This window comes from Carettochelys insculpta, chromosome 5 (assembly GCF_033958435.1).
Source record: "Carettochelys insculpta isolate YL-2023 chromosome 5, ASM3395843v1, whole genome shotgun sequence".
Taxonomy (NCBI): Eukaryota; Metazoa; Chordata; order Testudines; family Carettochelyidae; genus Carettochelys; species Carettochelys insculpta.
This window is the reverse complement of record NC_134141.1, coordinates 16,463,166-16,476,777: the sequence shown is the minus strand read 5'-3', so window position 1 is coordinate 16,476,777 and position 13,612 is coordinate 16,463,166. Positions and strand designations below refer to the sequence as shown.

At 43.2% G+C, this 13,612-nt stretch overlaps 1 protein-coding gene across 6 annotated transcripts in view; it reads left to right on the top strand.

The window, feature by feature from the left end:
• The first annotated feature begins 4,351 nt into the window (after positions 1-4,351).
• Positions 4,352-13,612, top strand: part of TEK (TEK receptor tyrosine kinase) — an 86,043-nt gene continuing 76,782 nt past the window's right edge. For all 6 annotated transcript variants that reach the window (XM_074994709.1, XM_074994706.1, XM_074994707.1 and 3 more), the window contains exon 1: positions 4,352-4,680. In XM_074994709.1, coding sequence (XP_074850810.1) covers positions 4,629-4,680 — 52 coding nt within the window. In that variant the 5' untranslated portion in view covers positions 4,352-4,628. The remainder of the gene's footprint in view (positions 4,681-13,612) is intronic.

Here is a 13,612-nt window from a genome sequence, read left to right as displayed (position 1 = left end):
CCTGTGGCTCTGCAGACCGCATGCTGTGAAGGCTGAGTGTGTCTGGGAGGGGCCCTTTAAGGGAGCGGCTAGCTGTTGCCCCGGAAGTGCTAGTCCGCCCTGGGACCCTGTCTGCAGCTGTTCCTGGCACCCTTATTTCGATGTGGGCCACTTTGGAGTGTAGACGCTCCCCTGCAGCACCTACTTCGATGTGGTGCTGCCCAACGTCGATGTTGAATGTCTACGGCACCAGCCCTGGAGGACGTGTAGACGCTATTCATCGAAATAGCTTATTTCAATGTAGCATACATGTGTAGACGTAGCTAAAATGTTCATGCCAGTATCTTGATTAGATTCTCATTTGTCTAGTTACATGCTTTCCTGGCAGTTTCAACTGGATAAAATATTCTTCACTTGCAGTTCTAAACTACTGCATAGTTTTGTCGTATGCTGTTAATTATCTGACATGCTTCATCCCTGAGATTGTTGCATTTCAGTGATAGAATGATCAGTGAGCATTACCTCATGTTTTAGAGAAAAGTGAACTTCCCTTATAATGCGTCTATCCAATTATACATGTTGTGTGTGTCTACACTAGCTGGTTACTTCAACGTAGCCGGCACAACATCAAAATAGCACGCGTCAAGTCTACACGTGCTGTGTGCTATTTCGACGTTAAAATCGATGTTAGGCGGCTAGACATCGAAATCGCTATTCCCATCTGAAGATGGGAATAGTGCCCTACTTCGACATTCAATGTCAAAATAGGGCTTGTGTAGATGATCTGCATCCTGTTGCTTCGAAATAGCGGGGTCCTCCATGGCGGCCATCAGCTGAGGGGTTGAGAGACGCTCTGTCCAGCCTCTGTGGGGCTCTATGGTCACAGTGTGCAGCAGCCCTTAGCCCAGGGCTTCTGGCCGCTGCTGCTGCTGCTGCTGCAGCTGGGGGTCCATGGTGCATTCACAAGGTCTGCAACCGGTTGTCAGCTCTGTGGATCTCGTGCTGTGCAGGCCGAGTGTGTCTGGGAGGGGCCCTTTAAGGGAGCGGCTTGGGGCTTTGCTGGCCCCTTATTTCGACAGGGAGCACTTGTGTGTGTGGACATTCTGCATTTCCTTCCAGGGCAGCTCCTTTCGACATTCTCTGTCGCTACTTCAACATTGAACGTCGACAGTACCAGCCCTGGAGGACGTGTAGACAATAAGCATCGAAGTAGCCTATTTCGATGTTCTTATGTTGAAATAGGCTACTTCGATGTAGTGTGCTTGTGTAGACGTAGCCATTGTGTTATAATCATGATCATCATACTTAGCACTTGTGTAGTACTTTATATCTACTAAGTGCCTTAAAAAGCGGGAGGCGATGGAATTTCTTCTGATTGCTCCAGTGAACAGTTTATGCCCCAAAGAGGTAAATTTGGTTATCAGAGCTTGAAATAAGTTATTGACCATTGGCAACCTCAGTCAGATGAAATGGGTTAAAATATAAGGAAACAAACAATACATTAGGCAGAGATCCTGGTAGAGTGCACAGCAGTTTGACTTGCAGTCAGACTTCACAAAAACCCTAGAGCTTGGGGGGTTTGACTTGGGATTTTGGTTCAGTCATTACAAATGGTGAGTTTGGGTCTGGTGCAAACCAATTTTTGCTTTTTTTTCCCCTTTAAATAAGGAATTTTATTCTGATGAAGCAAGATGAATTTTAACACCACCTTCTTTTGCAGAGTGGGTCAAACACGTAGGTGTAAAGTGCACAAACACTAGCATCCTGGCAGAGTCAAACATGACCAGCATTGAAGCCATTATCGTTCATCAACAATTTTGTTGGACTGGTCATGTGGCTCAGATGTCTGATTGGTGCCTTCCAAAACAGATTCTGTTTTCCAAATTGAAGGAAGGACAGAGCAGCGTTTGGGGCCAGCTGAAGTGACATAAGGACATGCTGAAGGCACACATGAAAAACTGCAGCATCAGTGTTGATGGCACTTGGGAGAACTTTGCCCAAGACTGTCCCAAGTGGAGAGCAGTAATCCATGAGGGGGTGGCACAATTTGAGAGGTCCCGCCAGCAGTGCAGATGAGGACATGCAAAGAAGAAGAAAAGAGTGTCAAAAACTGCCCCCTACCCTTCCAACAGCTACTAACACCTGCCCCCTTTGTGATAAGAGCTGTGGCTCCAGAACTGGGCTGATCAAATAGGAGGGTGACATGAAGCTGTCCTACTTGTTACTGAGTGACTGCCAAGAATAGGCTATTGTATGAGGCTGTGGGTGTTACCTTATGAACTGCTCCTTGGTGAAGAAGGGGAGCTGATTCTACTGCATCTTGTAATGTTAAATAATTCACAGGTGCTGAGAGTTTGGTCAGGGCACTTTTTATTATTCTAAATCAAAAGAAAATAAATAATTAAACAAATAACTTTACACTGACCTTACGCTGGGGATATTCAAGCTTGGAACTCGAAGAGTGGGGAGTTGGTCATTGCATAAAGTCTGACAAACAACTGGAGTCAGTAAGAGAGAGATAGCCGTGTTAGTCTTAGCTTTCGTGGGATAGACCCTCTTCTTCAGACCATAGCCATACCAGAACAGACTCAATATTTAAGGCACAGAGAACCAAAAATAGTTATCAAGGTTGACAAATCAGAGGGTTAGGGTGAGAATAAAAGGGATGCACGTCCTGTTTGTGACTAAAGGGTATGATGCCATCACCTCTGTGCCCACAGGGAGCTGTACCCCCAACATGCAGCATTGAAGGCCCCATTCAGGTGGACTTCAGTGGTGTTTCAGTGGTACACAAGCCTAGGTTTGGGTCTTGGTCTCAGGGAGTTGTACCATATGCCTGTATTTGTTATTTTGATGGAGGAACATCAGTGATGAGGGAACAGCTTCTGAGACAGCCTGCTGCAAGCTTAATCCGTGATGTGCACAAACTCTGCTGTGTTTCCAGGCATCCAGGGACCTTTGCAAACCCCATGCTGGGATCTAGCTGTATTCCCATTGAAGTCAGTGGGAGTTTTCCTAGTGTCTTCAAATGGAAGCAGAACCAGCCCCACAACCTAGTTTTGAGAAGAAACTGGGAACTGATTGTTCTGTTTGAAGTGTCATTCTGGGTGTCAGCATCTTGGCAGGACAACAGTCTCTTCGAATACAATAACCTGAGTTTATTTTTAGTCAAGTGGTTGTAAATAGGAAATCCCCTCTATCTGTAATTATGCCAACTTGTCTGAGTGCTACTTCTCCACATGTAGGATTAATGTGACTCTGTTCATGTGGGCTTACTTTCTAGGTTTTTATCTTGTTGATTCTTTGTGTTATCTTTGTTCCCAGGTCCCTTGAGTGCTGTGGTATTTGTATTCCACTGAAGTCAAAACAACTCTTATTGTGATTTATTCACATCAAATTTCTGAGTCTGTTTCCACTCTTGGAATGGAAAAAACCAAATCAAGTAAAATGCATGAAGCAATGGTGTGGTTTGCTGGGGAGCTCTGGGCTTTGGCTGCTGTGTTGGATTTGACATGGTTTTGTTATGGTTCTCTTTAATGTTTGCATTGTAGATGCTTTGCAGTAAATACCTTCTCCATGGATTAAATACATATGTACATGAAAAGACTGTTGTATTCTGTGACGGGGCATCTGCCCTGCACTATCTTTGAGTGTCTAGGTGGATGGCCAGTGCAGTTCGTGGGCATGGCAGAGAGAGATCTCCCCTGCCCCAGAGAAGGTGGTGGTAGTGGGGAGAGAACTGAAGGAACTGGGCCTCAGAGGACCCAGGAAGAGGTACTGATGAATCCAGGGACATGAGACTGTGGCCAAGTCCCCAGCTAATGAGGAAAAGGGCCTGAGGGACCTCAAGGAACAGGTGCAAGAGTTTCTGAGGAACATAGAAGTTGCAGAGGAGGCCCTACACCTACCTCTGGGAAGTCAAACGTGCCCGAGGAGAGAGCCAGAAGGCTGTGCCCCAAGGCGGACACCACAGATCGGGACCGACACAGGTCCAGACAGAGAGCAGAGCAGAACAGAACAGCAGTGAGTCACCTCACTGGGAGGTCATTGAGCAAATTCCCAGCACGACCAGCAGGAGGCAGTGCGATGGTGAGTCAACCCCTGTGACACATCCTGAAAGCGCTGAAGTGTAAAGTGACCTCTGGAGAGATTAGCAGATCTATGATTTGAGCAGCGGTTGGAAGACAATTTCCACATGCTGTTCCATGCATGGAGAACTTGTTATTTTCACTGTTCCGCCCACTGGAGGATGCCACTATTGTTCCTGACACTGCTGACCGTGACCCGTTGCCAGTTCTCGGCGAGCAAACCCATGCCTCTCCAACAGCCTCTGATAAGTGTTATGATGTATTGCTAGATGGCCAGGGTTTGCAGTGCCTCTCAGCCCTGTTGATACAAAATGCCTTTAAGATCCTGCCTTTCCCATCCTAATCTACAAAGGAAACAGGAAAAAGGAACTTAAACTCCCTGTACTCAGACAGCAATGAGACTGTTATAGCCCACACCAGCACTGCAATTTCTTGCCGCTGACTTGTAAACAAGAGTTCTCATGCCATGAAAGCGAAACATAACCCAGGTCTGCCCCATTAAAAGCCTACTCCTAACCCTATGAGCTGCTGCGGAAACTGGATGGATATATTTTGGAAAGCATGGACTCTTTAGCACGTTTAATTCTCTGCGGATTCAGCCTAATGATTTCAGGTAAGACTTTTCTTTAGTTACTGAGCTAACATTGCCAATGTGCTGTGCATGCTGTTTCTCACGCAATGTACAGACAAAGGGCCTGATCCTTACTGACTGAATTCGCACATTGACATCAGTGGGTTTATTTGCATAAATAAGGATCTCTCATCTTGGTGAGGGAAGCAGGGTTACGTCCTAATTCTCTGTCAGAGGCTGGCTGAGTGCATAGCTAAATCCTTTTCAGTCTAGTTGCTGTTTAGTCGCAAAAACACCACAGTGCAGATTTCTTGCTGAGGCCAGCTGACATTTTCTCTGAGCCAGTCGTTTGGAAATGATCACCACAAAGCTTCTGTAAAAGCAATGGTAAATGTTGACTCTGGTGGTCCACTTCACAACTACAGAGCTGCAACACGAGCTAACAGGTAAACATGGGATGTGTTCGAGATAATATGTATTTTAGAAAGACTCTTCCAGCTGTTGAATATAGATATTAATTATTGGACACTGAAGCTTGAATAATATGCATTCAATGCAATGGATTGATTCATTATAAACGCTGTTTTTAAAACAAATCTGTCTCAACAATGTTATTACTAGACATAAGTTGCTTGTCAAAATAGTGCCAATTGTACTAGGGTTACCACATTTGACCTTTCAAAAAAAGAGGACACCCCTGAGAAGGAGTGTATCTGTATCAGTATCTACCAACTCATGTTGTATTAATGTGTTATAGTGTAGATAGTACATTAACACAACGTAAGTTGGTAGATACTGATTCAGACACACTCCCTCTCAGGGGTGTCCTCTTTTTTGTATGCTTACCCTAATTGTACATATTTCCCGCTGCTAGTGAGCATATACTTCATGATTTTATTAATGCAAAGTTTATTTCACAGAGTGAAGAGCCTTGAGGTCAGAGATGCTTTACTCATATAAGATATGCTCCCTTACTATTCTGAGCAGTAGCTTCTTTCCATGCGCTTCTCTCTCAGCAGAGCAACATATGCTTATACTGCTGGTGTTTTCATCTGACCTGCTCCTAGGCAATCTCCCTCCTATAACATACAAGCATAAACTTAATAAACCTAGCAATGGATTCAAACCACAATCCCAGATTTTTATTCATCCCGAGAAGTTGAGCTCCTGTTCTAATTTTTATGGCTCTGCATTTTACCTAGAGATAGCCCAATGTGGTATATAGTGGCAGATTCTGATAGGGAACCTCAGACGGTAGTAACAAAAGCACATATAATTTTTCACTGAAGCATAACATGGTCTACAGTCTCCTGAATTTATGGTTCACAAAAACATTCAGAAATAGGATGAATAGTCAACCAAAGGTTTGGGGAATTTTTAGTATCTAGAAATGGGACTATATGCAGACCAGAAAGTTTACATAAAATGTAGTGGGGTATGTTTATTGTTGTTGTTGGATTAGGTTGTATATTCCTCTTTTTGTTCTGTGGATTGCCTGCTTGAGGTAGATGCATAACAATGCATCCTACTTAGCTTTCAAATCAAAACTGACTTTACATATTAGAGGCAGATAGGCTGCGCCTGAAGAGGTTGTATATAGAGAATGAAAAAGAGGGCTTCATTATCTAAATGGGAAAACACTACACTCCTTCTTGGAGTCAGAACTCTGGGTCTCCCTTTTTAAGGCCAGCTCCTAGTCTACACACGATTGTTACAGGAAGCAAGTCAAATCCATGAAGTCATATGCATGTATGAAAAACAAAAGCGAGCTGCACCGATTAACGATAAACATGGACAGTGTGCTCCTTTAAGTTCTGTATCGAAGAGCTGCCAGTCATGGCCCTTTCCACAGGGTCTGACCAGTTAGGTGTGTATTGTAGTCACACCCATCTCAATAGATCTGTCAGCTTTCCCGCTTTTGTTCAAGTGTGATATCATGTTTCCTGGGGCGAGTGGTGGAAGACAATGCTAATCCCCTTTCCTCTAGATATAACAGGCGGAGTTCAGGAAAGCAGTATTGACATTCCCTGAGCGGGGGAGACATTAAATTCAATGCAATTGGCAGACTGTGAACTGATTTAACCTTGTCCCAAATGGTGGTGGGCTTGTGCGTGCCGTTGGGTAGGCAAAAATCTGCTCCACCCTTGTTCCAAGGTGGGGTCCAAGCCTCTAGGCTTAGCTCCAGGCTACATAAATGCCCTGTAAATTCCTTTCCTTCATCATCACTCTCCACCCAAAAACTTGATTCCCAAAAATGCTATTAAAGTAAGATATAACATATGCCTCTCTCCAAGAGTGCACAGTCCAAAGCAAAACTCCATTAGACTGACAAGAAGGAGAAGTTTAATGTTAGTGAAAGACCTGAAACAAACCCAGGAATATGAACCCTCTTGCCCTCTGGTGAGGTATTCTTCTACGTTTTGCACATAGCCCTTGGCATCATGATGGGCTGGACCAAAACCCTGAATCTGACATATATGGAAGTTTGGATTCAAATCTCAGCTTCATGGCTTGAACCAATCTCAGTTTAATTTGGGGGTTGCGGGGCAGGAGTTTTCATTGGGCACATATGCACTTTAAAGAACCGAGCAAAAAAATTATCAGGAATAAATATTATAACCCGTGCTTGGACTGTTAACAGGTGTCTGCACCAAACTGGGAACAAGCTGGGGCTTCAGTAAGGTTAGTGCCTAAGCCTCATTTTAACCAGATGCCCACCACCAGCCAAGAGCATGGAAAAGTCAACAGCAATTCAAAACAAGTTCTAGTGCATTTTGCCAATGATTGCAGGTGGGAAGCCTATGAATTTTCAGGATACTAGGATTAGCAAAATTGGTGAGACAATCCAGAAGGCTCCTAAAATTTAAGGATGGAAAAACCCAGTAGGTTTCTAAAGGTACTGGAGTTAGTTTTGTTGATTTTTACTTCAATCCATATATCTGCAGCAAAAGCTTCATTACGGTACAACTATAATCCTATATGCATATAAAGCTAAATAAATACAGTCAAAGCATATCTAAACTATATGACAAGCCATATTATACTAGAGGTTCATCAAAATAAGGCATAATGAAATCAAAGAAAATGAAAAGATAAATAAGTGCCATTTCTCATCTCATTTTTTAGTTGCATAGTCTAGACAGCTATAACAGGTTGGGGTTTCAAAGGTTCTACTTTTGTTTTACAAAACATCCCTCAATTAATTGAAACTATTGCAGGTTTTCCCCACAAGAAAATTTTGAACAAACCTCTCAATCGATGCATCCACACAGCAGTGTTATTCTGAAAAATGTTATTTCAAAATAAAACCGCAACACACAAGAGAGCATTTCAAAATAGCATGTCTGGACACAGTGCCTATTTTGAAATAGTGCCAATGGACACCATTATGGCTTATTTCAAAACAGCACTATTCCATGCCCTTGCACCTATTCTGAAATATCTATTTTGAAATAGGCATTATTCCTCCTGCAATGAGGATTACGAAATTTAAAATAATGTGCTCGCTGTTTTGAATTTATTTTGAAATAGTGTGTGCATTGTGTAGATGCACACAAAATTATTTTGAAATAACAGCTATTATTTTGAAATAACTTTGCTGTGTAGACATGATCTATAGTATCTCCCACGAAGAGCAATCTGTGCTATTCAACAGCATGTTTTCCCACAAGAAAGTCATTATTATTATCCTATTTTTCCAACAGCAAATTTCTCTGAATTTGAGCTTGACGCTATACCCCTCAGGTAACTGCGATTTTGTAATCTCAAGATTAGTTCACCCTAAATCAAGGTAATGGTATTTTCAGTGAAGACAGTCACCTGGTAAGATTGAGCTAAGTGCCTTAAATTCAAATTTATCTCGTAGTGTGGATGCAGCTGAAGTGCTGCAAACAGAAGGCATTGTTAGACACCATAACTAACTTGCTCCTATAGAGAATGGATCAGAACCCTGGTTCTGTTTTTCCTTTAGCATATATTACTGATTAGAACTGTTTTCAGAATCTAGTGGTGCTGATTTAGGTCCAGGGCTACGTCTACACGTGAAGCCTACATCGAAGTAGCCTATTTCGATGTGGCAACATCGAAATAGGCTATTTCAATGAATGACGTCTACACGTCCTCCAGGGCTGGCAACGTCGATGTTCAACATTGACGTTGCACAGCACCACATCGAAATAGGCGCAGCGAGGGAACGTCTACACGCCAAAGTAGCACACATCGAAATAAGAGTGCCAGGCACAGCTGCAGACAGGGTCACAGGGCGGACTCAACAGCAAGCCGCTCCCTTAAAGGGCCCCTCCCAGACACAGTTGCACTAAACAGCACAAGATCCACAGAGCCGACAACGAGTTGCAGACCCTGTGCATGCAGCATGAATCCCCCGCTGCAGCAGCAGCAGCCAGAAGCCCTGGGCTAAGGGCTGCTGCACACGGTGACCATAGAGCCCCACACGGGCTGGAGAGACAGCATCTCTCAACCCCCCAGCTGATGGCTGCCATGGAGGACCCTACAATTTCGACATTGCGGGACGCGGATCGTCTACACGGTCCCTACTTCGACGTTGAACGTCGAAGTGGGGCGCTATTCCCATCCCCTCATGAGGTTAGCGACTTCGACGTCTCTCCGCCTAACGTCGAAGTTAACTTCGAAATAGCGCCCGACGCGTGTAACCGCGACGGGCGCTATTTCAAAGTTAGTGCCGCTACTTCGAAGTAGCGTGCACGTGTAGACACAGCTCAGGTCTAGTCAAGATATCATAACACAGCAGGGCACAGATTATCCAACAAACTCTTGGAATGCACTGGAGACACATTTTTTAATTCCAGAAGGGGCAGAAGGCTATCAGGGAGGAGGATTTGATTTTAACAAATAGGGAAGAACTGGTTGAGAATCTGAAAGTAGAAGGCCACTTGGTTGAAAGTGGTCATAAAATGGCAGAGTTCATGGTTCCATGGAATGGTATAGGGACTAGAAGAGAAAAATAAAGACAATGGATTTCAAGAAGGCAGACTTTAGCAAATCAAAGAGTTGATTGGCAAGATCCTATGGGAAGCAAGTCTAGAAGGAAAATCAATTGAAGACAGTTGGCAGTTTTTTTCAAAGACATTATTAAAGGCACAAGAGCAAACCATTCTAATGCATAGGAAAAATACAAGGTGTGGCAAGAGACTGCCCTGCAGGCCTCGAATGATCCAAAAATCAAAAAAGAGTTCTACAATAAGTGGAAACTAAATTAAATTACAAAGACTGAATATAAACAAATAACACAAGTATGTAGCGGCAAAATTAGAAAGCTTGAGGTACAAAATGAGCTCAAACTAGCTTGAGATGTAAAAGGGTATGAAGAAAACATTCTAAAAATACATGAGGAGCAAGAGAAAGACCAAGGACAGGGTAGGCTTGTTGCACAATGAAGAGGGAAAAACAGTAACAAAAAATGTGGAACTGGCAGAGGTACTTAATGATTTCTTTGTTTTGGTTTCCACAAAAAAAGTTGGTAGCATTTGGATACTGAACGCCAGTGAAAATGGGTGGGATTAGAACCTAAAATAGGGAAAGAACAAAATTAAAAATTATCTAGACAAGTTAGGTTTGTTCAAGTCACCTCTCCCCCACACCCAATCCCATGGGTGGGGCTGCCAAGGTGCCAGTACTTAGTATTGGCAAGTACCAGAACAAAAAAAAAGTTTTTCTAACTGGAGTTACATTTGTTTAGTTTGGAAAAGAGAAGACTGAGAGGGAACATGATAACAGCTTTTAGCTACCTAGAAGATTTTTACAAGGAGGAGGAGAACAAAGTTATTCTCCTTAACGTCTGATGATAGGACAAGAAACAATGCACTTAAATTTCAGCAAGAGAGGTTTAGGTTGGCCGTTAAAAAAACTTTGAACTGTCAGGGTGATTAAGCACAGTAATAAATTGCCTAGAGAGGTTGTGGAATTTCTATCATTGGAGATTTTTAGGAGCAGGTTAGACAAACAGCTGTCAAGGCTGGTCTAGATGCCATGAGTGCAAGGTACTGGACTTGATGACCTCTTGATGAGCTCTCAAGGTTCCTTCCAGTCCTATGAGTCTATGATCACACTGAAATAGCTGACACCATTAATCCACATGATGCCTCTGTTGCTTTAGTTACACGTGCTATGGTTATAAACGTAGAACAGAATGCAAACCACCTGAAGGTCAAGTTCTGTTTGACTCCAGCTTAGAACCCATGATTTCAAGTGCAATGCATTTTTAGTTTATTTCTCCACCAGATCTTCCACTGGAGCTGGTGAGTGGCAGGTTTGGGGTTTGTTTGTTTTTTTGATTTTTTGTTTTGTTTTGTTTTGTTGTTTTTTATTTTTGAAAAGAGTTTTGGGGGGTTTGAAATGTTTTTAGGTGTTTTTTGGGGGGATTGCTTTCAGGCGGTTGTTTTTGGGGGGATGTTGGGGCGGGACTAGAGCTGGTGGAGTCTGTGGGGAAGGGGAGTAAACCCTCACATTTAAGGGAGTCTGGGGAAGAACAGACAGCCCAGTTAGTCCATTAAGTGGAGGGTTTACAGTACTAGTAGGAGATAGGAAACTGACCAAGGCTGCTGCGCTGTCAGTTTCCCAGGTCCCCCAAGCTGCTGGACCCAGAAAACTGGCTGCACTGCTGCTCCTGGCTCAGAATGCGGCGCTGAGGGAACTGTGGGATAGCGTCCCATAATGCACTACTGCAACAGTCGATGTTTGGTGATTTCAGTGTGGAAGCAATATGTCAAATTTGTTAGGCGCCTGTGGGAAGTGAGGATACTCAAAACTGAATTTAGAAAAAACAGCAATATAAAATCGATTTTAATAAATTCAAATTTATCTTGTCGTGTAGACATAGCCTTAGATTAGTTACAGCAAGTGATGGCACAATAACCTGATCGTTTTGTTGCTGCTCCTTGAAGTTTCTGCAAAACTGAAATGCTTTTTCAAAGCTAATACGAAATTTATGGGCTTGATGCAGAAATCATGGGGTGAAATGCTGTGACCATCTGGAACTCAAGTATCAGAGGTAGCTATGTTAGTCTGTTATCTGCAATCTAAGCATCTGATGAAGTTGGATTTTGCCCATGAAAACTTATGCCAAAATAAAGCTATTAGTCTTTAAAGTACCACAGGACTCGATGTTCATTTTATACAGGAGGTCAGCCTTGCTATTCAGTGCTGCTATGTGTCTGCCATTGACATACACTAGCATGAGAGGGAGGGGTAGCTCAGTGGTTTGAGCATGGACCTTTTAAACCCAGGGTTATGAGCTCAGTACTTGAGGAGGCCATGTAAGGGTCGAGGGAAAATATGTTTTTTTTAAAAATTATCTGTCAGGGATAGTGCTTGGTCCTGCAGAGAGGGCAGGGGACTGGACTTGATGACCTCTCAAGGTCCCTTCCAGTTCTATGGGATATGTACTCTGACTGGAAATAGCTAAGGCCCAGAGGCATCAGGCCAGGCTCAAATCTATCAAATCCATAAGAATGAAGTGAAATCTCAGGATAATTTGAATGAGATGGGCATAGTCAGGATGTAGATGAGTAGTGCTAGTCAGAACATTTTCACTGAAATTATCTTTTGATTTAAAAATGCTGATTCATCAAAGCCGAAACATTTTGCAAGGCTATTTCAGTCAGCATGACACTTTCATCCAGAAGGTTTTGGGTCAGAAGTCAAGAGAGACTGACTACCGGGGCTGATTAGGGGTGGGGCCTGGAATGTGGCATACTCTAGTTCCTCCTCTGCTTGAGTCATAGTGGCCTGGGGAGAAAAACTCTGCTCTGAATCCAGCAGAGTAGGAGCTTGAATTTGCATTTCCTAGGCCTGTGCTGTGAGTAATCACACACAAAATGCTCCATTGTGATTTACAGTGATGTTCACTGGAATGAGACAGTATGAAGCCTGGAACTGAAGGTCTGCAGTGAAGCAGTTAAAAACTATGTATGTTTTTAAATATACATTTGTGAGACCCCTCCTGCAGTGACGTCTGATGAATCTGTCCCAAACATAAGAACAGCCATACCTGATCAGATCAAAGGTCCACCTGGCCAGTATTCTGTCATTTATTAGTGGCCAATGCCAGGTGCCCCAAAGAAGGAACAGAACAGGTAATCATTAAGTGATCCATTCCCTGGTGCCTATTCAGTTTTATACCAGCCTAATAACTGGATTAGCTTTATGGGAACTACTCTTGATTTATACCATGACAAATGAGATGAGAATTGGAGCTACTTTGTACAAGTGACACATTATTCACCTGAACTTTCTTCATCGCTGGTTTCAAAATGCAATGGCAAGTGCTGATTCGCTTTTCTACACAAATTTTCAAATGTTTCAAACTCCCACCCAAGTCTCTCCCTTACTGTTAGTAGAGCTCATCTTCTGCCAGGGTAGCTTCAGCCCCACCACCATGGTAACATATAAAATCAACAGAGGAGAACACAAATCTCCTGTTTCAAGAGCAAGTCTTGAGTGCTGGGTGAGGGCTACTCAGTCCCACTGTATCTGGCCATGAGCAGTAAATGAAATCCAGGCCTTGTGCAGAACAGGCGCATGACTGTCTTGGGGTAGGTGAGTAAATAAGAAGAAAGCAGAACAGGGGAGTCGCAGCTCCAACCAGGAGCCACATTTCATTGCTCAGAGAGAAGCACACAGCTCAAGAGCTGCGGGTCAGACACTCCTGTTTTAAATTATAAATTCTTAAAAAGGTTGGATTTTTTTCCAAATCCAAAGATTGGCTGTAGCTAGGGGTGTCGAGTTTTGTTCTTTATTGCTATTTGTCAGTGATGGCTTGAATTTTTTTATTTCTGGCTGTTAAGTGGTGGAGACCATCTTGAACAATAATAATGTATTTAATGATGGTGTATTAGCTTTGTCTTGCTGCTGAGCTAAGCTGTCAAGGGGGTAATTAGCTTGGTGTAAGGCAGCTTGATCTTTAAGCTAGAGCACTGGATTTGGGTTCTGCTGACCT